At 33.8% G+C, this 25,135-nt stretch overlaps 4 protein-coding genes and 1 pseudogene across 4 annotated transcripts; 3 read left to right on the forward strand and 2 right to left on the reverse strand.

Moving 5' to 3' along the window:
- The first annotated feature begins 2,929 nt into the window (after window positions 1-2,929).
- On the forward strand, window positions 2,930-5,897 carry LOC128236634 (uncharacterized). The gene is made up of 6 exons (XM_052951615.1): window positions 2,930-2,995; window positions 3,592-3,656; window positions 3,869-4,006; window positions 4,274-4,333; window positions 5,016-5,138; window positions 5,547-5,897. Exons 3-6 carry the CDS (start codon window positions 3,892-3,894, stop codon window positions 5,768-5,770), a joined length of 522 nt encoding a protein of 173 aa, XP_052807575.1. The 5' UTR covers window positions 2,930-2,995; window positions 3,592-3,656; window positions 3,869-3,891; the 3' UTR covers window positions 5,771-5,897.
- Window positions 5,898-6,806: 909 nt separating this feature from the next.
- LOC128236632 (putative nuclease HARBI1) lies at window positions 6,807-10,472 on the reverse strand. Its single transcript, XM_052951614.1, has 5 exons — window positions 10,061-10,472; window positions 9,073-9,185; window positions 8,762-8,873; window positions 8,356-8,452; window positions 6,807-7,962 (listed from the first exon to the last, which is right to left on the reverse strand). The coding sequence occupies exons 1-5, from the start codon at window positions 10,335-10,337 to the stop codon at window positions 7,677-7,679; spliced, it is 885 nt and encodes a 294-aa protein (XP_052807574.1). The 5' UTR covers window positions 10,338-10,472; the 3' UTR covers window positions 6,807-7,676.
- A 1,409-nt stretch (window positions 10,473-11,881) lies between these two features.
- Window positions 11,882-14,849, forward strand: LOC128236653 (uncharacterized). Its single transcript, XM_052951662.1, has 6 exons — window positions 11,882-11,947; window positions 12,544-12,608; window positions 12,821-12,958; window positions 13,226-13,285; window positions 13,968-14,090; window positions 14,499-14,849. The coding sequence occupies exons 3-6, from the start codon at window positions 12,844-12,846 to the stop codon at window positions 14,720-14,722; spliced, it is 522 nt and encodes a 173-aa protein (XP_052807622.1). The 5' UTR covers window positions 11,882-11,947; window positions 12,544-12,608; window positions 12,821-12,843; the 3' UTR covers window positions 14,723-14,849.
- A 909-nt stretch (window positions 14,850-15,758) lies between these two features.
- On the reverse strand, window positions 15,759-19,425 carry LOC128236652 (putative nuclease HARBI1). Its single transcript, XM_052951660.1, has 5 exons — window positions 19,014-19,425; window positions 18,026-18,138; window positions 17,715-17,826; window positions 17,309-17,405; window positions 15,759-16,914 (listed from the first exon to the last, which is right to left on the reverse strand). Exons 1-5 carry the CDS (start codon window positions 19,288-19,290, stop codon window positions 16,629-16,631), a joined length of 885 nt encoding a protein of 294 aa, XP_052807620.1. The 5' UTR covers window positions 19,291-19,425; the 3' UTR covers window positions 15,759-16,628.
- A 1,294-nt stretch (window positions 19,426-20,719) lies between these two features.
- On the forward strand, window positions 20,720-24,832 carry LOC128237671 (uncharacterized; annotated as a pseudogene).
- The last annotated feature ends 303 nt before the right edge of the window (window positions 24,833-25,135 follow it).

Below are 25,135 nucleotides of genomic sequence, written 5' to 3' on the forward strand. Positions count from 1 at the left end.
CCACGGTACCTGACCATGTTAGACCATGATAGTAAACCATGGTGGACCATGTTCATATGCCATGGTTAACCATGGTCTACAATGATTTTACTAAACAAAAATGGTAAACCATGGTTGTTCATGATAAACCATTGTAGTTCATGATACACCATGGTTAAACATGAAATACCATGGTTTGTGGAATAAAATCACTGTTAACCATGGGTCGTAATGGCTCCTGTAAAAAGGATAGCACACCAAATAGTAACAAACATTTTTTTCAAAAACAATAAAGATTTATTTACCTAACGAAACATACATGAAATAGGGTTAACCTATTTAGAGTGAAAGATAAACAGTTCAAAACATGTTCAGTATAAAATCATTTTTATTTCAACTAATTAAGCAATGAAGATGTGATCTCAATTCCTGCATAATTGCAAATGACAAGAACTGTCATATTTCTTACTGCTTTGTACCCTTAATCATAAGCTAAGGGCTACTTTTACCATAAACTTCATAAGTACAATCCAATATGAAAATGTAAGAAACAAAAGACTGAATTGTGTTGCGGCAAACCAACAAATTTTACCAAAAATGTTATCATAAGTAAAACAACACTTTAACAAGTAAAACCCCAGATCATTTATACTTAAACCATCACATTAATTATGTACACATAATAACAAAAATATAAGGCCATAGCTTTGCCAAACATGAAACCCTAGAACTGAAGCACAATTTCACAAGCTTATATATGTTTTCCTGGAAAATGTTTTGACTCTTAGCTCATACACTTTCGGAGACATGCACAAAACGGGATTGAACACACTATGTACAGTATATGCTTCATTTCAGTGGGTAAGATCTGCCTTTTATGCTCCAACTGTCACTTTTAGCTCTTTTTTGAGCATATATGATCTCCATCGCCATTGAATAGGAAAGTCATCTATAAGTATTTTAAAAAAGATTAACATACACATTTTTTTATTAAATACGTTGTTCATTGTGTGTAGGTGAACATCAAAAAGTCATAAAATGTGTAATGTATTTTGACAATAATATTGTGACGTCGTCAGCGAAAATGAGTCCTGTTGAGGTAATCACGTTACCGAGATAAAGCGAGATTAAAAAAAACAACACGTTTTCTGAACAGTTATCGTTTTATCAATCAACTATTTTGACATTATTTTTTCAAAGTATTTACAAAATCGAAGTGTATACACTCTATAAGGGAACATCACTCTGCTTCCAATTGAATATTGTCGATAATATTCATGCTGCCTGACCTTAAATCATGATTAATCGCCCTTGATCAGAAGGTGTCGCTCTCCGCCATTTTGATGAAAACATGTGGAAATCCGTACCAAAGATATGACGGTTTTGTCGGTTTATCCACTCGGCATTAGCATGTTTTGCGGATTAATTACACGGAAAACATTATTAGGAAGGTAATGTATGCAATTATCAATGTTGTCATCCTTTATTTAAATTGTCATTTGATGTTTATTTTAAATAACCTTTTGACAGTTTGAACCGGAAGTATTTTTTTCGTAACAACAGACGGTTTACATATATTATGGCGGAAAATTTGAAAAACACTTGACAATTTTATGAAAATGTCACAGTTTAGTCAAGCAAGCACCATCCCCTATGAATTTAGCCAAGACCATTTATTTCGCGAAGAGTCATTAGAAGTTGATAGACTTTATTTTCATGAAGTTTTGTGTCCAGAGGGTTCTGGGGCCGTGATTACGAACAGTCTCAAGACTGAGTCTGAAAGTTGGACTCAGTCTCAGCACCTGAGTCCAAGTCCAGACTCAGCTGAGCTTGTCGAATATTACATGATTTCAAACAGTCTCTGACTCATTCTCAACGTTGAGCCTGAGTCCGATTCCGCAATATTTATACTTGCATGAACGTAAGCGGCCATTGTTTACTTTTTCAAGCGTTATCGTTCTTGAACTTTGCTCAGAATTTCTAGACGCATATTACCAATGTAGTCAAAATCAGATACCTGTACAATGCAAGCTCCTGAGTGACTGTCGGCTGTGTTTGATGTAAAATGTCGCTAGAAAAACAAAGGACGACCTGGGATGAAAAAGAGCGACTGTGTGCCGTGCGGCTAGTGATTGAACAGTACGACGTGTTATACGGAGGATTTGCCGACGGAATCACATTCAAAGAAAAGTCGGCCGCCTGGAATAAGGTGGCCGATGACTTGAATGCGTAAGTTAGATAAGCTGGTTAAACGTTATCCCGGAACAACGGGTTTTCGACAGCCTAAGGATTATTTACATTTGTATCATAAATAAGTGATAATAAAAAATAAATGTTTGTGTGTACCATTTAAAGCAATCATTCATCTTTCAAAAAACAAAAAAATAAAATCTGTTTCAATCGTCTGTTGTTTACATTTTGAATCCAAAATGGCGGCTGTCACATGTTGTATTTGACCTAGATACAACATGCTTTCGACCATGACCTTTAACTATACTTCGCAACAAAAGTTTGTGCACAATATTTTTTATTTTAATTTGTATAACTTGTTTAAACTGTTTAATGTATTTTAGTTTAAAAAAAAGTTCTTAGATATTTACATATTTGCCATACAGTCACTTTTTAGTGACTTACCACCACAAGAGTGGCAAAGGAATGCATCATCCTTTCTAATGGCTTTCACATGGGTACAAAATGATAAATTCACCCATCATGAACCCTGTTATCACTGGTCCAACTCTGAATGAGCCTCATATGACCTGCCTAGGCTGCAATATGTTTAATTTTATGGTAACTGAGCTCCCAAATGCAATTCAATATAGTTACCTGTAGAGGAATTTCATTAATTTTAGAATAAGCAACATATCATATTTTGATGCGCTTTTAATGTTGTGCACTATACTTAGAAAACAATAGGGCATAGGTTTTAGGCTTTGGTAGATATGTAAGATCTGGCAAACAAAAACAACACGATTTTAAAGAAGTATTTTACATGTGAAATCATTTTATACGAAGGGTATAATTTGGCATTAATTAAAAGTGATAAATTGGTGTTGTTTCAAGTATAACTTAAGTTTTTTTAACACTACCATTCCCATTCTTTTTCAAATGAAGTTTTCTGACAGTTTTACTGTTATGGTTAACAATTGGAGCTTATTTTTACCGGAAGTGACGCAAAATAGAAGTGTTTTACCCATTTTCAGGAGGCGGTCGAAAATAGGTTGTGGTCGAAAATAGGTTGTTCCGGGATACCTTAAATGATTAAGCTTTCAGTGGCTATTTTCATCTTAAATTTAACGCAATGAGTGTATAAATATCAATACAAAGTCTGCATTAAAGAACTTCTTTTATGAGCAATAGGATTTTAACAGCATACAGCATTACATGTACCTGCTGCTTTAAGGTGGTTTGAAAGACCTCATTTGTCTCATTTGAATATGTTTCTCTTCTGGGAAAGTATTTTCTTGCAGAAATTCTGACTGCTTGTATTTATATAGAATCTATGTTGGAAGTGGAATTAATTTATTTATATTATTTTAAGTACTTGTAAAATATTTCCTGTTCATTATAAAAAAAAAAGATTAATCTGAAGGGTGGCCATTTCAATTGCAGATCAAGCAATGTAAAGCGGACACCTGCAGAGGTTAAGAAATTGTTCCAGAATGTGAAAAGTAGAGGTATAATGTAATAAATGTTTTGATACTTATCACTGGTATATTATACAGATTTTCATAATTAATAATACATTATTATCTAATCAAAACACTTCATATGTGCAAAGTCTTAGAGTAAAATCTTTGAATTATATCATGGTGGAAATTCAGTAAAGCTTTACATTCAATTATTTATGTATTTAAACATCAGTATAAAGAATCCATTATTCTTTTAGCCAAGAAAAAGTATAACGAAAACATGGCCACTGGTGGCGGTCCAGTTGGCAAGATAACACTGGCAGAGGAAATTGTCCTTGAATTTCTGAAGGACAAGCCCCAACTCATAGGGATCCCAGGCGGGATAGAATCTGGAGGTACCCCTTTGAAGAATTGCTGAATGTATCAGTTAATTGAATTATATGTTTCAGCCATTTTTTTATCCTGTTAAAATAATGGTAATGTGCAACTGCTTCAATCATAGATGTTACCTTTTAACATAATAATTCCCATAATGGAAGTAAAATGATATAATGGAAACAATGTAAAAAAACATTTAACATGGCACAATCTAGTTTACACTGTATTGCATGATGTTTTGTAGCTATAAGAACCATTAATAGGGAAACAAATCTTATTTTCAGTGATAGAGCCTGTGGAAGATGCTGCCAGTGTTGCAGATTTGGTTGTGCAACAAGCCCCAAGTAAGAGTCTTATAATATACTTTTATGAGGCCTTTTATATTAAAGTTCAGTTTGTCTTGATAAATGATAGTCATGATTTTTTTTTAGGGCACCATTCTTATAATCAATGTTAAAGAATAAGGAGGGCTATACTACTCGTCCCAGCGTCGGCGTCTGGTTAAAGTTTTAAGGTAAATTTTGGGATTTAGTGATTTTCCCTTATAAGTCTAATATCCTTCCTTCGATTGACTTAATATTATTAATAGAAAAAGGGTTGGTATTGAATAACCTAAGAAAGGGTCTACATATTGTGACCAAACTTGGTATATAGGAAGAGTTTATAGAGACCTTTCCTGATATTGTGTTTTGGGTTTGTCGAGTCTTATGACAGCTCTTGTTAGTTACCTTCTTCTCTCATCTTCAATTTCTACATGTAGAATGATATCAATTGAAGTGATGTTTAGTTTTTGTACACAGTAGTTTTATAGTATGTTACCATTGCCTCCAGTTGAGATGTAGTATAGCATCCTAAAGGGGGTTAGAATGTTTTCTAAAGAAAGAAAGTGGTCAAAATTGTCAATGTCTTCACAAGTGGTACTGCTCGGTACTCTATGTTCTGTCCAATTACTTTTCATAATCTAATATGAGAGTAAGTTTTACACATTTTCTTATACATCACTGTAACTTTGCATGAACATTTCAGTGACAGAGAGTAAGCACATCAGCACGCATCAAGAAACAGTGTCAGTTCATGCCATTGAACATCCAAGTGTGTCCCATGAACACCCAGATGAACCCAGAGTGATGCAGACAAATACAAAGAAACGTAAACCATTTGTATAACTCATTGTTTTGATATGTTTCTATGAGTACATTTTCAACGGTATATTCATATTTAACACAAAATCAGGAACATAGGATATATATGTATATCAGTCAAATCATAAATATTAAACACTTACACGAAATGATATGGATGCAGATGAAATTTGGTTAAAAAAGAAAACATATTAATTTCAGTTGTTAACTGCCTTTTGCATTTGAAAGATATATTTTTTTTCAACATTGGTGGTCTTAATGCCTTATTTCATTTTCAAATCATCAACAGCAATATATGCATGTTTTTAGAGTAAATTTGCTTTCATTATAATCCATGCTAAGGAATATTTGCATTTTTGTTGTGTACATTATAAATGTATAAACTTAAAAACAAAAATATACAATTTCTTCATAGGTCGTAGGAAGTGCATGGATAGGATTGAGCTCACCGAGGAGCTTCATGACCTTGAAGTTTGCAGAGCAAGAAAGGAGATTGAACTTTTAGATTTAAAAATAGCTCAACAACGTGAACTTTTCCAATTGAAAAAATCTGTTCTGGAGAATGCCATGCGAAATGCTAACATGGATTTCAACATTACTTTTCCAGGATTAGGAAATGAAAGTTACAATTTTTCATAAGATCTCTTTTTGAATGCAGTATAAATTGTTAAAGCTGCACTCTCACACATTTACCATTTTTACAACTTTTTCATGTTTTGTCTTTAATTATATCATAGATTTCAATATTTCTGTTCGAAAATTAATATTTCATGGCTTAAATGCATAAAATATCAATTTTTGCACTTGATTATAAAAATATGGGAACTAATTTTTGTCATGAATCTCACATAACTGGTTCCCTTGGATTTTCACAAAAATTGGCTCGTTCCAAGATAAAAAATAAAAAAACTTGTTCAAACTGTGACAGTGCAGCTTTAAAGATCCACTCTTACTCCTAGATAATATTTACCACACTCCATGATATTGTTTTAATATTCCAAAAAGGATGAATAGATGTCTAAAATAATTTATTTAATGAAAGATACTGAGTTTAATTTGAAAGAAATGAACATTTAACAAGTTATTTCTTCATACTATGACTTAAGTAGACCATAGTAAATATTTTAGCATTCACCAATCATTTACCGTAATATCAATTTGAGCTACTCATTTGTTCTTCAACATATACAACATGTGTTATTGAGATGGAAATTATCCTTTATTATTAAGTATGTAGAAGTATTTTCTCTGATGATGTATCTAAAATCATTTTGATGGAAAGTATTTACAATCAAAAAATCTTATTTGTGTAATAGGAATAAGTCTACATTTATTGATTAAATTGTAATACATTTATTGTTTCAACTTGAATGTCTATGTTATTTTAGTCATTGGTATTATATGGGGTATTACTGTAGATATATCATATCTTACAATAATTTCATGAAGTTTTACTTTGTTCAATACAACTCAAAAACAACTGATGAAAAATTGTGTAAATTTGACTGAGTGGACTCATGCAACAGTTTCAGAAAGAATTACACTCATGCATTATGATGAACAAAATGTGCAAAATAACTGTTACAGTAAAAGTGAGCAGAGCAAATTTTGCTAAAATCCATATTGTGTTAAGCAAACCATTACAAAAACAAAGATGAGAAATAATGCTGGTCAATATCTTTTACAAATCAATAACAGAACTGTGATATGACATAAACAGTATACATTCTTTACTCAATACACACCATGAAACTGAATGTTACTGTTTAAATGAAGTTGAAAATATCCCTTATTGCTTATAAACTATTGCAAAAGAGCATAAAAAATCAAAAACAATCTGTAACAATTCAGATAACATAATTGTATAATATTGTTTTTCATTTCATTTCATTATGGAACCTCACTTTACTGTAATATCTGATTGTTAATGTTGTGTTATTATCAGTCTTCCATTTGGTAAAGTTACATAGTTATAATGAATTGTTTGTTAAACTGACATTTATTTATGTGTTAATGAATAATAAATACAATCGTTGATAGATGTTCAAAGTGATATCCACAACTTACACTTTTGCCATTAAATGTATAGCACATGTTTTATGTAGTTTCTCCTATTGTTAAACATGTTAAACATGGACTTACAGCTACATAAAGTATAAAAGTTTTTGTTTTTTTTCAATTCATCTATAGATAAATATAGCCAGTTAATGTCTTAAAGGAACCTGTTGTCTTCAATGCATATCCCTGTTAAGTAGCCTTGCATATTACATTCAATAATTGGTATTATCAAAGATATTAAAGCTGCACTCTCACAGATTGAACGTTTTGAAAACTATTATTTTTTATCTTGGAACGAGCCAATTTTTGAAAATCCATGGAAACAAGTTATGTAAAAATGCTGACAAAAATTAGATCGCAGAATCTTATATTTAAGTTTATAAAAATTAGATGTTTTCTGCTTATTTCTTAAATAGTTAGTAACTGTTTAACTGAAATATGAAAATATACACGTACAACAATGACAAATGATTGACAGGGTGATTGTTCAAACAGCAAAGTGCCTTTGGGTAATATAATCCCTTTGGGTCCGCCCATTAACATCAACACCTTGGTTGTCCACTTGTGGCATGTCATCATCCTCGTATGTTTGGCGTCCATACACATCTCCATGCTCAAAACCAAAGTTGTGCAACATTGCACATGAGGCAACATAAACAGCCGCTCTGTCTGGTGTCGTTCTTATTCCGTATTTCAGTACTGCGAAGCGCCTCTTCAGCATTCCAAATGTTTGTTCTATGAGCACTCTGGTGCGGCACAAAGCTGTGTTGAATCTGAAAATATCAGAAATACTTAAAGGCTGCACAAAATTTACTTTTAATATCATTTCCTTGGATTGTGATCAATGATAAATGTCGTGAAATTTGCCAGCAACATTCACCAGTTTTATGACGTAAGCAGTTCATAATGCAGGACGTCAGTTGTCCATATTATAGGACGTCAACATTCCATATGATACTTCTGGGCAGGTCCGACTGACCAAAAAACTTGAAATGGACCACTGATGTCATTTATTTTTTATTAAAATGCATTGCTAAATAAACATTATGTGAACAAAAAAGAGACAGATGTATGAGATCATAATTATACAGGTAAAATATCATCTGATATTCACTGATGTGATAGAAAACAATTATCAATGACTATACTTGATTTTTTATCAATACCTTTCCTCCGACAGATTTCTAGGATTCGCATAGGGTGTCATGAGGTATTTTCGACATGGGTACCCACTGTCCCCAAGCAGCAGTCCATCAATTTGTCCTGCGAAGAGAAACATTCATATCACTTATCTGTAATACTTTTAAAAACCGACTTATTTTATATTCATATTTTGATGTTTTCACTTTGGTTCGTACATAAAAAAAAAAATAAGAAAATTTCATTCAATATTTCATACAGTTCAGGACTGAAGTTGGTAATATCAGTAAACACACACACAGTATCATAAATTTGTGAACCAATCGCAGAATCAGCAAATGTTATTAGCAAACAGGGTTACTGTATACGTATGGAAGTATTCATGTTATCACATCATAAACCTGCAGCTTCATCTAAGTCAAATGCACTTACCAGTCTCCAACTTCTGGCACAACATCCCCTCCGAGAACATTCGACTGTCATGCACAGATCCCGGCCATTTAGCAATAACATCAGTTATCCTGTAATTTGCATCACATACCATCTGAAAGATAACAAGTACAAGTTAGTGACCATATTTCCACCATTATTAGATCCTAGATGAAGAATCCAAATATGATTTGTTTTGTTTCTTGACCAACAGTTTTTAATGTTAAAACAAGCTTCAACATAGGAACAAGTATTGGTTTCAGAAAAAGATTTCCAAAATGAATCGAAAACATATAAAATTAATATTTTTATACCTGTACATTCAGGGAATGATAGCCCTTTCTATTCACATAATCTGCCTCGTTGTCTGGTGGTGCCTGTATCTTGACATGAGTGCCATCAACTGCTCCAACTACATTTGGGAAACCTTGTATGGAAAAATACAAATTTTATCAAATACTGAATAGAAATATGATAGTTATTTCAAAAGTAAAAAACTTACCACACTTTACACACAAATCCTGTAATCCATTTATGGCACCTTCAGTACTATAAATTAGCTGGGTTGAATTGTTGAATTATCAGTAATTGACCAAAAACAACATAATTTTATTACATTGTTTCAAATAAAAAACTAATTAATATTAATCTGTACAGTAGCATAAACTTCTCATAATGGTACATTTATCCACCAGGCACAATCTTTAAAAACACACTCCAAAGTTATGTTCCAGTCAATTGTAACCACGGCCCCCCTCCCCTGGTCTGGGGAATAGCTGGGACGTTGACTTTCGGTCCCGCCAACCAGGCTAAAATCTCCGCCCTACGGGGATGAACAGATGGTAAATCCCCGCCAAATGCCCCTGCATCCAAGGGACCCTAGGTAAGGCCCATTCACCGCTATATTTGAAGCGAAGACAAAACCACTGCATTCACCCGACACTGCGGGGCCACATGATAGGTAAAAACACGGTCCATTTCCCCGGCTATCCCCGGACCTCGGGGGCCGTGGTTACAATTGACTGGCTGGTGCATTAAAAAAAATCCACAAACGTTACAACATAGAATGTCCACAAAAATAAATGTTTAAGTCCACATGCTTTGTCATCATAAATTTAGTGTCTTTGTTGTGATTGATTCTTTTAATAAATCCACAAATACGATATTGCTCATCATAACTTCAAAAAATAAACAGAAAGAAATCCAAATCAATAAAATGACATTTCCGTCTGAGTCACCTCAAAATATTTGGCTGTGAAATCAGCAAAGAAGTACATCAAAACAAGAAAAAGCCAAACTTACCGGCGACACTGTAAAACTTTCGTTTTACACTTTCAATTTCCAACCCCGTTGGAAATTTAACGTATCTGTTTATTAGTCCTGCAAGGATAACAGATACGGCATGAATTGCCTTGCCGACAGCCGACCTGGACACGCCATGAGCCTGTGCAATTACGATGTGATGCGCTCCGGTTGCAAAAAACTGAAGGCAGCACAATACCGTCAGGAGAGGGGGGAGCGGGTTGCTCCTCATCGTCGCTGTACCGATCGTTGGCTCCACGATTCCAACTAATATCATGATTGAGTCCGGAAAAAATCTATATCTTTTCCGGACACTCTCTACATCTAAAATCTCTAAAGGGTTGTTTCTGTCGGTAAATACACGCGGTCGACGAGGCAACCTAAATCTACGATACCGGTAATATCTGTCAAGTTGTCTGTCCGCCATGACAGTTGATATTTACTTCACGTGAGACAGCTACGTAGTAGACTCACGTTTTCAGACTCAGTCTCAATGATTTGAGTCAGAGTCTGAGTCTGAGTCTCTTTGTAAACACCGTTAAAAAAATAGAGTCTGTAATAAGTGAGTGTGAGTCCAGACTCATACTTGAGACCGTTCGTAATCACGGCCCCTGGGGCCGTGATTACGAACAGTCTCAAGACTGAGTCTGAAAGTTGGACTCAGTCTCAGCACCTGAGTCCAAGTCCAGACTCAGCTGAGCTTGTCGAATATTACATGATTTCAAACAGTCTCTGACTCATTCTCAACGTTGAGCCTGAGTCCGATTCCGCAATATTTATACTTGCATGAACGTAAGCGGCCATTGTTTACTTTTTCAAGCGTTATCGTTCTTGAACTTTGCTCAGAATTTCTAGACGCATATTACCAATGTAGTCAAAATCAGATACCTGTACAATGCAAGCTCCTGAGTGACTGTCGGCTGTGTTTGATGTAAAATGTCGCTAGAAAAACAAAGGACGACCTGGGATGAAAAAGAGCGACTGTGTGCCGTGCGGCTAGTGATTGAACAGTACGACGTGTTATACGGAGGATTTGCCGACGGAATCACATTCAAAGAAAAGTCGGCCGCCTGGAATAAGGTGGCCGATGACTTGAATGCGTAAGTTAGATAAGCTGGTTAAACGTTATCCCGGAACAACGGGTTTTCGACAGCCTAAGGATTATTTACATTTGTATCATAAATAAGTGATAATAAAAAATAAATGTTTGTGTGTACCATTTAAAGCAATCATTCATCTTTCAAAAAACAAAAAAATAAAATCTGTTTCAATCGTCTGTTGTTTACATTTTGAATCCAAAATGGCGGCTGTCACATGTTGTATTTGACCTAGATACAACATGCTTTCGACCATGACCTTTAACTATACTTCGCAACAAAAGTTTGTGCACAATATTTTTTATTTTAATTTGTATAACTTGTTTAAACTGTTTAATGTATTTTAGTTTAAAAAAAAGTTCTTAGATATTTACATATTTGCCATACAGTCACTTTTTAGTGACTTACCACCACAAGAGTGGCAAAGGAATGCATCATCCTTTCTAATGGCTTTCACATGGGTACAAAATGATAAATTCACCCATCATGAACCCTGTTATCACTGGTCCAACTCTGAATGAGCCTCATATGACCTGCCTAGGCTGCAATATGTTTAATTTTATGGTAACTGAGCTCCCAAATGCAATTCAATATAGTTACCTGTAGAGGAATTTCATTAATTTTAGAATAAGCAACATATCATATTTTGATGCGCTTTTAATGTTGTGCACTATACTTAGAAAACAATAGGGCATAGGTTTTAGGCTTTGGTAGATATGTAAGATCTGGCAAACAAAAACAACACGATTTTAAAGAAGTATTTTACATGTGAAATCATTTTATACGAAGGGTATAATTTGGCATTAATTAAAAGTGATAAATTGGTGTTGTTTCAAGTATAACTTAAGTTTTTTTAACACTACCATTCCCATTCTTTTTCAAATGAAGTTTTCTGACAGTTTTACTGTTATGGTTAACAATTGGAGCTTATTTTTACCGGAAGTGACGCAAAATAGAAGTGTTTTACCCATTTTCAGGAGGCGGTCGAAAATAGGTTGTGGTCGAAAATAGGTTGTTCCGGGATACCTTAAATGATTAAGCTTTCAGTGGCTATTTTCATCTTAAATTTAACGCAATGAGTGTATAAATATCAATACAAAGTCTGCATTAAAGAACTTCTTTTATGAGCAATAGGATTTTAACAGCATACAGCATTACATGTACCTGCTGCTTTAAGGTGGTTTGAAAGACCTCATTTGTCTCATTTGAATATGTTTCTCTTCTGGGAAAGTATTTTCTTGCAGAAATTCTGACTGCTTGTATTTATATAGAATCTATGTTGGAAGTGGAATTAATTTATTTATATTATTTTAAGTACTTGTAAAATATTTCCTGTTCATTATAAAAAAAAAAGATTAATCTGAAGGGTGGCCATTTCAATTGCAGATCAAGCAATGTAAAGCGGACACCTGCAGAGGTTAAGAAATTGTTCCAGAATGTGAAAAGTAGAGGTATAATGTAATAAATGTTTTGATACTTATCACTGGTATATTATACAGATTTTCATAATTAATAATACATTATTATCTAATCAAAACACTTCATATGTGCAAAGTCTTAGAGTAAAATCTTTGAATTATATCATGGTGGAAATTCAGTAAAGCTTTACATTCAATTATTTATGTATTTAAACATCAGTATAAAGAATCCATTATTCTTTTAGCCAAGAAAAAGTATAACGAAAACATGGCCACTGGTGGCGGTCCAGTTGGCAAGATAACACTGGCAGAGGAAATTGTCCTTGAATTTCTGAAGGACAAGCCCCAACTCATAGGGATCCCAGGCGGGATAGAATCTGGAGGTACCCCTTTGAAGAATTGCTGAATGTATCAGTTAATTGAATTATATGTTTCAGCCATTTTTTTATCCTGTTAAAATAATGGTAATGTGCAACTGCTTCAATCATAGATGTTACCTTTTAACATAATAATTCCCATAATGGAAGTAAAATGATATAATGGAAACAATGTAAAAAAACATTTAACATGGCACAATCTAGTTTACACTGTATTGCATGATGTTTTGTAGCTATAAGAACCATTAATAGGGAAACAAATCTTATTTTCAGTGATAGAGCCTGTGGAAGATGCTGCCAGTGTTGCAGATTTGGTTGTGCAACAAGCCCCAAGTAAGAGTCTTATAATATACTTTTATGAGGCCTTTTATATTAAAGTTCAGTTTGTCTTGATAAATGATAGTCATGATTTTTTTTTAGGGCACCATTCTTATAATCAATGTTAAAGAATAAGGAGGGCTATACTACTCGTCCCAGCGTCGGCGTCTGGTTAAAGTTTTAAGGTAAATTTTGGGATTTAGTGATTTTCCCTTATAAGTCTAATATCCTTCCTTCGATTGACTTAATATTATTAATAGAAAAAGGGTTGGTATTGAATAACCTAAGAAAGGGTCTACATATTGTGACCAAACTTGGTATATAGGAAGAGTTTATAGAGACCTTTCCTGATATTGTGTTTTGGGTTTGTCGAGTCTTATGACAGCTCTTGTTAGTTACCTTCTTCTCTCATCTTCAATTTCTACATGTAGAATGATATCAATTGAAGTGATGTTTAGTTTTTGTACACAGTAGTTTTATAGTATGTTACCATTGCCTCCAGTTGAGATGTAGTATAGCATCCTAAAGGGGGTTAGAATGTTTTCTAAAGAAAGAAAGTGGTCAAAATTGTCAATGTCTTCACAAGTGGTACTGCTCGGTACTCTATGTTCTGTCCAATTACTTTTCATAATCTAATATGAGAGTAAGTTTTACACATTTTCTTATACATCACTGTAACTTTGCATGAACATTTCAGTGACAGAGAGTAAGCACATCAGCACGCATCAAGAAACAGTGTCAGTTCATGCCATTGAACATCCAAGTGTGTCCCATGAACACCCAGATGAACCCAGAGTGATGCAGACAAATACAAAGAAACGTAAACCATTTGTATAACTCATTGTTTTGATATGTTTCTATGAGTACATTTTCAACGGTATATTCATATTTAACACAAAATCAGGAACATAGGATATATATGTATATCAGTCAAATCATAAATATTAAACACTTACACGAAATGATATGGATGCAGATGAAATTTGGTTAAAAAAGAAAACATATTAATTTCAGTTGTTAACTGCCTTTTGCATTTGAAAGATATATTTTTTTTCAACATTGGTGGTCTTAATGCCTTATTTCATTTTCAAATCATCAACAGCAATATATGCATGTTTTTAGAGTAAATTTGCTTTCATTATAATCCATGCTAAGGAATATTTGCATTTTTGTTGTGTACATTATAAATGTATAAACTTAAAAACAAAAATATACAATTTCTTCATAGGTCGTAGGAAGTGCATGGATAGGATTGAGCTCACCGAGGAGCTTCATGACCTTGAAGTTTGCAGAGCAAGAAAGGAGATTGAACTTTTAGATTTAAAAATAGCTCAACAACGTGAACTTTTCCAATTGAAAAAATCTGTTCTGGAGAATGCCATGCGAAATGCTAACATGGATTTCAACATTACTTTTCCAGGATTAGGAAATGAAAGTTACAATTTTTCATAAGATCTCTTTTTGAATGCAGTATAAATTGTTAAAGCTGCACTCTCACACATTTACCATTTTTACAACTTTTTCATGTTTTGTCTTTAATTATATCATAGATTTCAATATTTCTGTTCGAAAATTAATATTTCATGGCTTAAATGCATAAAATATCAATTTTTGCACTTGATTATAAAAATATGGGAACTAATTTTTGTCATGAATCTCACATAACTGGTTCCCTTGGATTTTCACAAAAATTGGCTCGTTCCAAGATAAAAAATAAAAAAACTTGTTCAAACTGTGACAGTGCAGCTTTAAAGATCCACTCTTACTCCTAGATAATATTTACCACACTCCATGATATTGTTTTAATATTCCAAAAAGGATGAATAGATGTCTAAAATAATTTATTTAATGAAAGATACTGAGTTTAATTTGAAAGAAATGAACATTTAACAAGTTATTTCTTCATACTATGACTTAAGTAGACCATAGTAAATATTTTAGCATTCACCAATCATTTACCGTAATATCAATTTGAGCTACTCATTTGTTCTTCAACATATACAACATGTGTTATTGAGATGGAAATTATCCTTTATTATTAAGTATGTAGAAGTATTTTCTCTGATGATGTATCTAAAATCATTTTGATGGAAAGTATTTACAATCAAAAAATCTTATTTGTGTAATAGGAATAAGTCTACATTTATTGATTAAATTGTAATACATTTATTGTTTCAACTTGAATGTCTATGTTATTTTAGTCATTGGTATTATATGGGGTATTACTGTAGATATATCATATCTTACAATAATTTCATGAAGTTTTACTTTGTTCAATACAACTCAAAAACAACTGATGAAAAATTGTGTAAATTTGACTGAGTGGACTCATGCAACAGTTTCAGAAAGAATTACACTCATGCATTATGATGAACAAAATGTGCAAAATAACTGTTACAGTAAAAGTGAGCAGAGCAAATTTTGCTAAAATCCATATTGTGTTAAGCAAACCATTACAAAAACAAAGATGAGAAATAATGCTGGTCAATATCTTTTACAAATCAATAACAGAACTGTGATATGACATAAACAGTATACATTCTTTACTCAATACACACCATGAAACTGAATGTTACTGTTTAAATGAAGTTGAAAATATCCCTTATTGCTTATAAACTATTGCAAAAGAGCATAAAAAATCAAAAACAATCTGTAACAATTCAGATAACATAATTGTATAATATTGTTTTTCATTTCATTTCATTATGGAACCTCACTTTACTGTAATATCTGATTGTTAATGTTGTGTTATTATCAGTCTTCCATTTGGTAAAGTTACATAGTTATAATGAATTGTTTGTTAAACTGACATTTATTTATGTGTTAATGAATAATAAATACAATCGTTGATAGATGTTCAAAGTGATATCCACAACTTACACTTTTGCCATTAAATGTATAGCACATGTTTTATGTAGTTTCTCCTATTGTTAAACATGTTAAACATGGACTTACAGCTACATAAAGTATAAAAGTTTTTGTTTTTTTTCAATTCATCTATAGATAAATATAGCCAGTTAATGTCTTAAAGGAACCTGTTGTCTTCAATGCATATCCCTGTTAAGTAGCCTTGCATATTACATTCAATAATTGGTATTATCAAAGATATTAAAGCTGCACTCTCACAGATTGAACGTTTTGAAAACTATTATTTTTTATCTTGGAACGAGCCAATTTTTGAAAATCCATGGAAACAAGTTATGTAAAAATGCTGACAAAAATTAGATCGCAGAATCTTATATTTAAGTTTATAAAAATTAGATGTTTTCTGCTTATTTCTTAAATAGTTAGTAACTGTTTAACTGAAATATGAAAATATACACGTACAACAATGACAAATGATTGACAGGGTGATTGTTCAAACAGCAAAGTGCCTTTGGGTAATATAATCCCTTTGGGTCCGCCCATTAACATCAACACCTTGGTTGTCCACTTGTGGCATGTCATCATCCTCGTATGTTTGGCGTCCATACACATCTCCATGCTCAAAACCAAAGTTGTGCAACATTGCACATGAGGCAACATAAACAGCCGCTCTGTCTGGTGTCGTTCTTATTCCGTATTTCAGTACTGCGAAGCGCCTCTTCAGCATTCCAAATGTTTGTTCTATGAGCACTCTGGTGCGGCACAAAGCTGTGTTGAATCTGAAAATATCAGAAATACTTAAAGGCTGCACAAAATTTACTTTTAATATCATTTCCTTGGATTGTGATCAATGATAAATGTCGTGAAATTTGCCAGCAACATTCACCAGTTTTATGACGTAAGCAGTTCATAATGCAGGACGTCAGTTGTCCATATTATAGGACGTCAACATTCCATATGATACTTCTGGGCAGGTCCGACTGACCAAAAAACTTGAAATGGACCACTGATGTCATTTATTTTTTATTAAAATGCATTGCTAAATAAACATTATGTGAACAAAAAAAGAGACAGATGTATGAGATCATAATTATACAGGTAAAATATCATCTGATATTCACTGATGTGATAGAAAACAATTATCAATGAATATACTTGATTTTTTATCAATACCTTTCCTCCGACAGATTTCTAGGATTCGCATAGGGTGTCATGAGGTATTTTCGACATGGGTACCCACTGTCCCCAAGCAGCAGTCCATCAATTTGTCCTGCGAAGAGAAACATTCATATCACTTATCTGTAATACTTTTAAAAACCGACTTATTTTATATTCATATTTTGATGTTTTCACTTTGGTTCGTACATAAAAAAAAAAATAAGAAAATTTCATTCAATATTTCATACAGTTCAGGACTGAAGTTGGTAATATCAGTAAACACACACACAGTATCATAAATTTGTGAACCAATCGCAGAATCAGCAAATGTTATTAGCAAACAGGGTTACTGTATACGTATGGAAGTATTCATGTTATCACATCATAAACCTGCAGCTTCATCTAAGTCAAATGCACTTACCAGTCTCCAACTTCTGGCACAACATCCCCTCCGAGAACATTCGACTGTCATGCACAGATCCCGGCCATTTAGCAATAACATCAGTTATCCTGTAATTTGCATCACATACCATCTGAAAGATAACAAGTACAAGTTAGTGACCATATTTCCACCATTATTAGATCCTAGATGAAGAATCCAAATATGATTTGTTTTGTTTCTTGACCAACAGTTTTTAATGTTAAAACAAGCTTCAACATAGGAACAAGTATTGGTTTCAGAAAAAGATTTCCAAAATGAATCGAAAACATATAAAATTAATATTTTTATACCTGTACATTCAGGGAATGATAGCCCTTTCTATTCACATAATCTGCCTCGTTGTCTGGTGGTGCCTGTATCTTGACATGAGTGCCATCAACTGCTCCAACTACATTTGGGAAACCTTGTATGGAAAAATACAAATTTTATCAAATACTGAATAGAAATATGATAGTTATTTCAAAAGTAAAAAACTTACCACACTTTACACACAAATCCTGTAATCCATTTATGGCACCTTCAGTACTATAAATTAGCTGGGTTGAATTGTTGAATTATCAGTAATTGACCAAAAACAACATAATTTTATTACATTGTTTCAAATCAAAAACTAATTAATATTAATCTGTACAGTAGCATAAACTTCTCATAATGGTACATTTATCCACCAGGCACAATCTTTAAAAACACACTCCAAAGTTATGTTCCAGTCAATTGTAACCACGGCCCCCCTCCCCTGGTCTGGGGAATAGCTGGGACGTTGACTTTCGGTCCCGCCAACCAGGCTAAAATCTCCGCCCTACGGGGATGAACAGATGGTAAATCCCCGCCAAATGCCCCTGCATCCAAGGGACCCTAGGTAAGGCCCATTCACCGCTATATTTGAAGCGAAGACAAAACCACTGCATTCACCCGACACTGCGGGGCCACATGATAGGTAAAAACACGGTCCATTTCCCCGGCTATCCCCGGACCTCGGGGGCCGTGGTTACAATTGACTGGCTGGTGCATTAAAAAAAATCCACAAACGTTACAACATAGAATGTCCACAAAAATAAATGTTTAAGTCCACATGCTTTGTCATCATAAATTTAGTGTCTTTGTTGTGATTGATTCTTTTAATAAATCCACAAATACGATATTGCTCATCATAACTTCAAAAAATAAACAGAAAGAAATCCAAATCAATAAAATGACATTTCCGTCTGAGTCACCTCAAAATATTTGGCTGTGAAATCAGCAAAGAAGTACATCAAAACAAGAAAAAGCCAAACTTACCGGCGACACTGTAAAACTTTCGTTTTACACTTTCAATTTCCAACCCCGTTGGAAATTTAACGTATCTGTTTATTAGTCCTGCAAGGATAACAGATACGGCATGAATTGCCTTGCCGACAGCCGACCTGGACACGCCATGAGCCTGTGCAATTACGATGTGATGCGCTCCGGTTGCAAAAAACTGAAGGCAGCACAATACCGTCAGGAGAGGGGGGAGCGGGTTGCTCCTCATCGTCGCTGTACCGATCGTTGGCTCCACGATTCCAACTAATATCATGATTGAGTCCGGAAAAAATCTATATCTTTTCCGGACACTCTCTACATCTAAAATCTCTAAAGGGTTGTTTCTGTCGGTAAATACACGCGGTCGACGAGGCAACCTAAATCTACGATACCGGTAATATCTGTCAAGTTGTCTGTCCGCCATGACAGTTGATATTTACTTCACGTGAGACAGCTACGTAGTAGACTCACGTTTTCAGACTCAGTCTCAATGATTTGAGTCAGAGTCTGAGTCTGAGTCTCTTTGTAAACACCGTTAAAAAAATAGAGTCTGTAATAAGTGAGTGTGAGTCCAGACTCATACTTGAGACCGTTCGTAATCACGGCCCCTGGTGCAAGTGAGATAGAATTTAGTCAGTCTGATCATGGACCTATAAACATGGATTGGCAACTCTCATCTGTGTTAATGCGATAATCTCAAACTCACGCGTGCAGCGGGATTTCATTCCAAGATCTTACCGTGTGGTCATTTTCCAGACGTCAGACATCGGCCGAATATATACATGTAGGAAAACATTAATTAAAATTGACTCAAAAGCGCGGTACTTTCATTTGAGTTGATAATAGTCATATTGAATCTGATTAAAAACACAGTTATTAATTATAATTAAATCTATAACGAACAAGGCATTATTAGCAGAGTTGGCGGAAATAACCGAAGATCGCCGTTAATCACCGATCGGAGATTCGGCGGAATTTTCCGATATTTGCCGAGCGCGCGCTAAGGATTGTGGGTAAATTATCATTTCTTATCGTTTCACCGATATGGGGCAGTTGCCAATCCTTTGTTTATAGGTCAGTGGTCTGATTCAGAAAATGATTCTAGCCATGAAAGTAATTCTGTCAATGATGAATCAGATGATGTATGTAATACATAGACTGTTCATTGTGAAAGCTTTGACCATGATTTAGAACCCTCTGATGAGGATTTAAGACAGAGAAAGAAAACAGATGATTTCTTTGCTCAGACCTGCAAGTGTAAAAAACTATGGCAAACCATGCAGTCAAGTTGTGAATGGTAATGATATTTCTGACTTACGTATGTATTCAGCTGGTATGCAGACAGATGAACTTGATCTTGTTATTAAATCAGCCATGTTGTGCCACAGAAAAAATGGCCAACAAACTGACAGTAGTAAACATAAACGGCAGGCGAGGGTTAGGCCCAGTCAGAAGTTTTATATAAAGGGAGTTGGTTTGCCGTGAAGTATTCTGTTTTGCATACAACATCGGAAAGGAGAAACTAAAACAAATTGGTCGGTCTCTTGACAATGATGGATTGATTGCTAGGACTCATGGTAATACCAAAAGACTACCTCATAATGCTATCACATTTGAGGAAAGAGAAAACATAAGAAAGTTCCTCATCTGCTATGCATCTGACAATGCAATGCCCCTTCCCGGAAGACTTCCAAACCACCGCAATGGTAGTGTTGTTGTTGCCATCTGATAAGTCACAAGCAGACATTCATGTGGAATATGAAAAAATAGATGGTGCAAGAAGTATTAGTCTTAGTACTTTTACCAGAGTATGGCGGGAGTTGTGCCCACATATTGTCTTAGCGAAACCAAAAACAGACTTGTGTTTTAGATGCCAAACCTTTTCTTGTAATATTTCACAAAGTGGTGCCCTTTCTGAAGATGATAAAATGACACTTCTTGATGAATATGAAAGCAGGGCTTTTTCTGACCATTTTGGGAAAAAGACCCTAGACATTTTGGGAAATTTTGCGTCGTGAAAATGCGGAAATTGGGAAATTTTACAGTGAAAAGAAATAGCTGTCTAGTCTCCTGTGAATTAGGAAATGATTTAATATTCGTTTATTTTCCCTTTAAAAGACCCACAATGGCTGAAATATCAATCCTTGGGGTGTAAATATCTATTGCAATAAATCATGACAGATAATATTTCATATCTCTGAATGTAATGAAAACAATGATTTCTGAGTTCAATTACTAAAAAAACTTCACATCACATAATTTATTAGGATGTTGAAAATGAACCAGTACAGGTAAAAAGAATTTCTGAAAAAAAAAAAATATATATTTTTTTTTTTTTTTTTTTTTGTTTGGGATTTTTTTCTGAAGATTGGGAAAAATATCTTATATTTTGCTTTGGGAATGGGTCCGATAGTCGGACCCGTGGGTACTATAGAAAAAGCCCTGGAAAGTCATGTTGAAAGTGCTAGACATCAGAGGGAGCAATATAGAATACAGTGTGATGACTCTAAAGTTACATGTAGTGAAAACATTACAGTTGAAGGTGTGCTTTGGTTAATAAATTTCTATGCGCTATAGTTTTAGCTGTCTATGGCATGCCTCAAGATTTTCTAGTCTTAAAATTAAAATATAATACGTAAAATTCTATTGATTTATTTTAATTGACATGCTGGATATTGAGTTATCAGTTTTTAGAATGTCCATCTGCATCAATAATAGTGACTTTTACATTTTACCGAAGCTTTTTTTCATGCCTGTTATGCTTGTATATACATGTAAACTTTGAGCGTATAAATATTCAAAACATGGATAATATTCTGAAACAGAATGAAAAGATACCCATCAGATCATTTTATATTACTTATATATTTCCTTCTAGGCCATCAATATAAATTGTGAAAAATATATATTTTAGGTGCCATATCATGTTCCTTAGATGCAACCGTCCACTACAGCTGGGACTTTGCACAGCAGGTTCATATTCCACATCATAGCCAACAGGTGAGTTAATTTTTTTCTATCAAGTACTGTACAAGGAAATTGATTTTTTTTCTGAAGTTAACAATTTATTGCAAGAGATAATCTTTTTTAAAGGATTTATTGTGCAGTAATTTGCATGATGTATCATACTTGTGAGTGCCTTAGGTTTACTGCAGTAAATGTATGTTTCAACTGAAATGGCTTCATAGTGTATTTATTGAATGTAAAGTGTTTATGTTAGAATTCTTTTTACATGATAAAAAATTGAATCTTTAGAATAAAATGCTTGTTCCAATTACCAAATACTGTTGTCAAATTTATGTTGTCAAGCTTTTATCTATTACAGGTTGGACCCCTGTATTTCAAAACTGCCAGGAGATGTGAGGTATTTGGAGTTTGCTGTGAAGGATCTGGTAAGCTTATTCATAATGACTCACTACTTATATATAAATCTGAATTCCCTTTTTTACAGTTTAAAATTGCAAAATGTTCTCTGTCATTAGAAGATGTCCTGATGTCAAATGTTAATAATTGAGAATTGAAGGAGCACTTCTTAGCAATAAATGTTTTACTTCATTCAAACAAACTGATTAAGAATGTAACATTTCCATTGGTCAAAAGCCATCATGTACATATCAAAATCTGGAATTGGATGTGTATACATTTATTTGCTAAATGTTAATAGTTATGAGAAATGTTTTTTGTATTAATGTTGAATGCTGGTGCTGTTAAATTTTTCTTCTGTTGCTGATGATGGTGATGATTAAGAATAGTGATAAGACGGATAAATATTTTTCAGAGAAACAGGTGTTTTACCTTGGTGTGAGGGTGTTGCCCCAGGCAAAGGAGCAAACACAGTTGTCAGCTACCTCCACCATTACCTTGAAAACTACGGCCTAGGTGAGGAACATGCCCAGTTCCACTTTGACAATTGCCAAGGACAAAACAAAAATAATGCAGTTCTTGGTTATGCTGTGTGGAGAACATTGACTGGTGAGAGTTGTTGTGTTTTAGTGGAAAAATAAAATATGTTTCATGATGTAAACAATATTATGTTATTGCTTTTTAACTATCTCAAAAGGTTTCCAGTAACACTATAGATGAGTGAAACAGATGTATAGCTTTAAAAGCTTTTAATTTGTTGTACTTGAGGCCTAAAATAAAAAATTTCTTGTTTGGAGTAACGCGACCGACCCATAAAAATCGTTGCCGACTCAAATTTTTTTTGGCATTTTGATCCGCGAATTTTTTTTCAGCGCCTTTCCGCTTCTATTTTCTGTTTCTGCTCTTTTCTTCTGTTTCGGTTCTTTTCGATTTGTAGACACACTCGTAGTGCTTCGGTTTTTATCGCTGATCGCAATGAGCGTTTCGAAAACATGGCTGACTGCAAGTTTGTCGAACGTGAACCGAACGAAATTATGTTTTGTGTGACAATAAATTACTTAAATAAAAAAATTAAAAACAACTTTGTAAGAAAATTCAATGTCGACTACACATGGTACGATGTATTTGATATTTAAATGGAGAATGATGAAATATACCTTCATGATTGTGAAATAGCTAACACAAAATTCCGATAGAATTGATTTTATTTGGTAAAACATAAAAAAACATTTTACAATGTAAAATCAAGTGAACTACAAGTACACAAAGCCATTGTATGATTGTATGTAAACCAATTTGTTTCACATTTTCGTTTGCTTATCTTGAGTGTCATAAGTTTGTTTTGTTGAGTTCATCTCTGTGTCAGTCTTAAGTAGATTGAAATTCTTTGAAATTAAAAAAATAAAGGATCAGAAGTTAAGATGTTTGTTGTTCAAAAGTTTATTACAATGCCTTGAATAACTAGTGTTATGTAGTGAATGTACTGTACACAAGATCCAGTTGTCGTTGGAGAAAAAAAAAAAAAAAAAAACCTACCTACCTACCCACCTTAAAAAATCTGGGTAGGGTTACTCCAAACAAGAAATTTTTTAAGGTTGGCCTGAGTTAAAAAATAAACAACAGATAGAATTCAGTGTTTAATTTAAAATAAAGAGATCTTATTAACAATTAACTATTCTATTCCAGGAGGGCATGAGACAATCCAGTACTCACTGATGCTAGCCGGCCACACCAAGTTTTCATGCGATTGGCATTTTGGAGTTTGGAAAAACAGATGGAGACACATGGATGCAGAGACAGTTTAGGTATTCAGGGAGTTAGATTTTTACCACACCAATATTTTAAAACAATTATTGACATAAATTACTTACACATGTTTCAAGATTTATTGATTTCCTTCTTTTTAATACAGTTATAAACTAATAAGAAGTGGCATGAACAAAATGGCATTTTTTATAGTTGAAAAAATTAATATATGACTTGTGTTATATTAAATTGATAATTATATGAAATAAGTTCATGTATTATCATGTATATTTAGATATAATAAGTAATTGATAAATTCACTGATGTTATATACTTCATGTAGGCATTTCATTGTGCAAGAGCACTGCTCATTATTATCACCATAGAGCAATAACACAATAACTGCATGTAGAAATAGTAGCAGATATTGAGTTCTTGCACTAAGGTGACACTATAATATGTCATATTGGATCAATTCTGCCTGAAATTCATTCATCATGTAATGCTTTTCTTCAAAACAGGAGGTGGCTTCCACAGTAGCAATGTCATCCCGTAATGGCCACAACATACCCCAAATTGTTGATGGCAACAGCAAACCAGTGTTGTTCTATGACTGGAGCACCTTCTTCAAAGGCATGTTCAAACCATTGAAGAACATTTCGAAATACCATTCATTTGAGGTGTCATCTAACGAGCCTGGATTGTAAGAGTAAGGAAGTTTGTTGATGCCCCTGAGGAGAAAATTAACATAATGAAAACCTGCCAAGTGGATGTTTGTGTTCTACCAGAGCAGATCTTTGGTGAGGGAATAAATGCTGAAAGGCAATGGTACTTGCATGATGTAATAAGAGACTTTTGCAGATCGGATCATGCTAAAAACACAACATGCCCTTTGCCATTAGTTGCAAAAGAATGCTATTCAAAGGCCAAAAAACAAAGTTGAAATAGGTTACTTTATATTGAGAACACTTTCTGTGTGTGTTTCAGCAAAAGTTATAGTTTGTGTCTTG

The sequence above is a fragment of the Mya arenaria genome, chromosome 6, assembly GCF_026914265.1.
Source record: "Mya arenaria isolate MELC-2E11 chromosome 6, ASM2691426v1".
Taxonomy (NCBI): Eukaryota; Metazoa; Mollusca; class Bivalvia; order Myida; family Myidae; genus Mya; species Mya arenaria.

Bases quoted from the DNA above. Each gene is read 5' to 3' on its own strand.
- LOC128236634 (XM_052951615.1), top strand. From the start codon at position 3,892: ATGGCCACTGGTGGCGGTCCAGTTGGCAAGATAACACTGGCAGAGGAA. The intron at 4,007-4,273 runs GTACCCCTTTGA...TCTTATTTTCAG, and splicing joins AGGCGGGATAGAATCTGGAG to TGATAGAGCCTGTGGAAGAT. The intron at 5,139-5,546 runs GTAAACCATTTG...ATTTCTTCATAG, and splicing joins GCAGACAAATACAAAGAAAC to GTCGTAGGAAGTGCATGGAT.
- LOC128236632 (XM_052951614.1), bottom strand. From the start codon at position 10,337: ATGATATTAGTTGGAATCGTGGAGCCAACGATCGGTACAGCGACGATG. The intron at 9,186-10,060 runs GTAAGTTTGGCT...TTTCCATACAAG, and splicing joins AAAGTTTTACAGTGTCGCCG to GTTTCCCAAATGTAGTTGGA. The intron at 7,963-8,355 runs GTATTGATAAAA...TGATATTTTCAG, and splicing joins AGAAATCTGTCGGAGGAAAG to ATTCAACACAGCTTTGTGCC.
- LOC128236653 (XM_052951662.1), top strand. From the start codon at position 12,844: ATGGCCACTGGTGGCGGTCCAGTTGGCAAGATAACACTGGCAGAGGAA. The intron at 12,959-13,225 runs GTACCCCTTTGA...TCTTATTTTCAG, and splicing joins AGGCGGGATAGAATCTGGAG to TGATAGAGCCTGTGGAAGAT. The intron at 13,286-13,967 runs GTAAGAGTCTTA...TGAACATTTCAG, and splicing joins GGTTGTGCAACAAGCCCCAA to TGACAGAGAGTAAGCACATC.
- LOC128236652 (XM_052951660.1), bottom strand. From the start codon at position 19,290: ATGATATTAGTTGGAATCGTGGAGCCAACGATCGGTACAGCGACGATG. The intron at 18,139-19,013 runs GTAAGTTTGGCT...TTTCCATACAAG, and splicing joins AAAGTTTTACAGTGTCGCCG to GTTTCCCAAATGTAGTTGGA. The intron at 16,915-17,308 runs GTATTGATAAAA...TGATATTTTCAG, and splicing joins AGAAATCTGTCGGAGGAAAG to ATTCAACACAGCTTTGTGCC.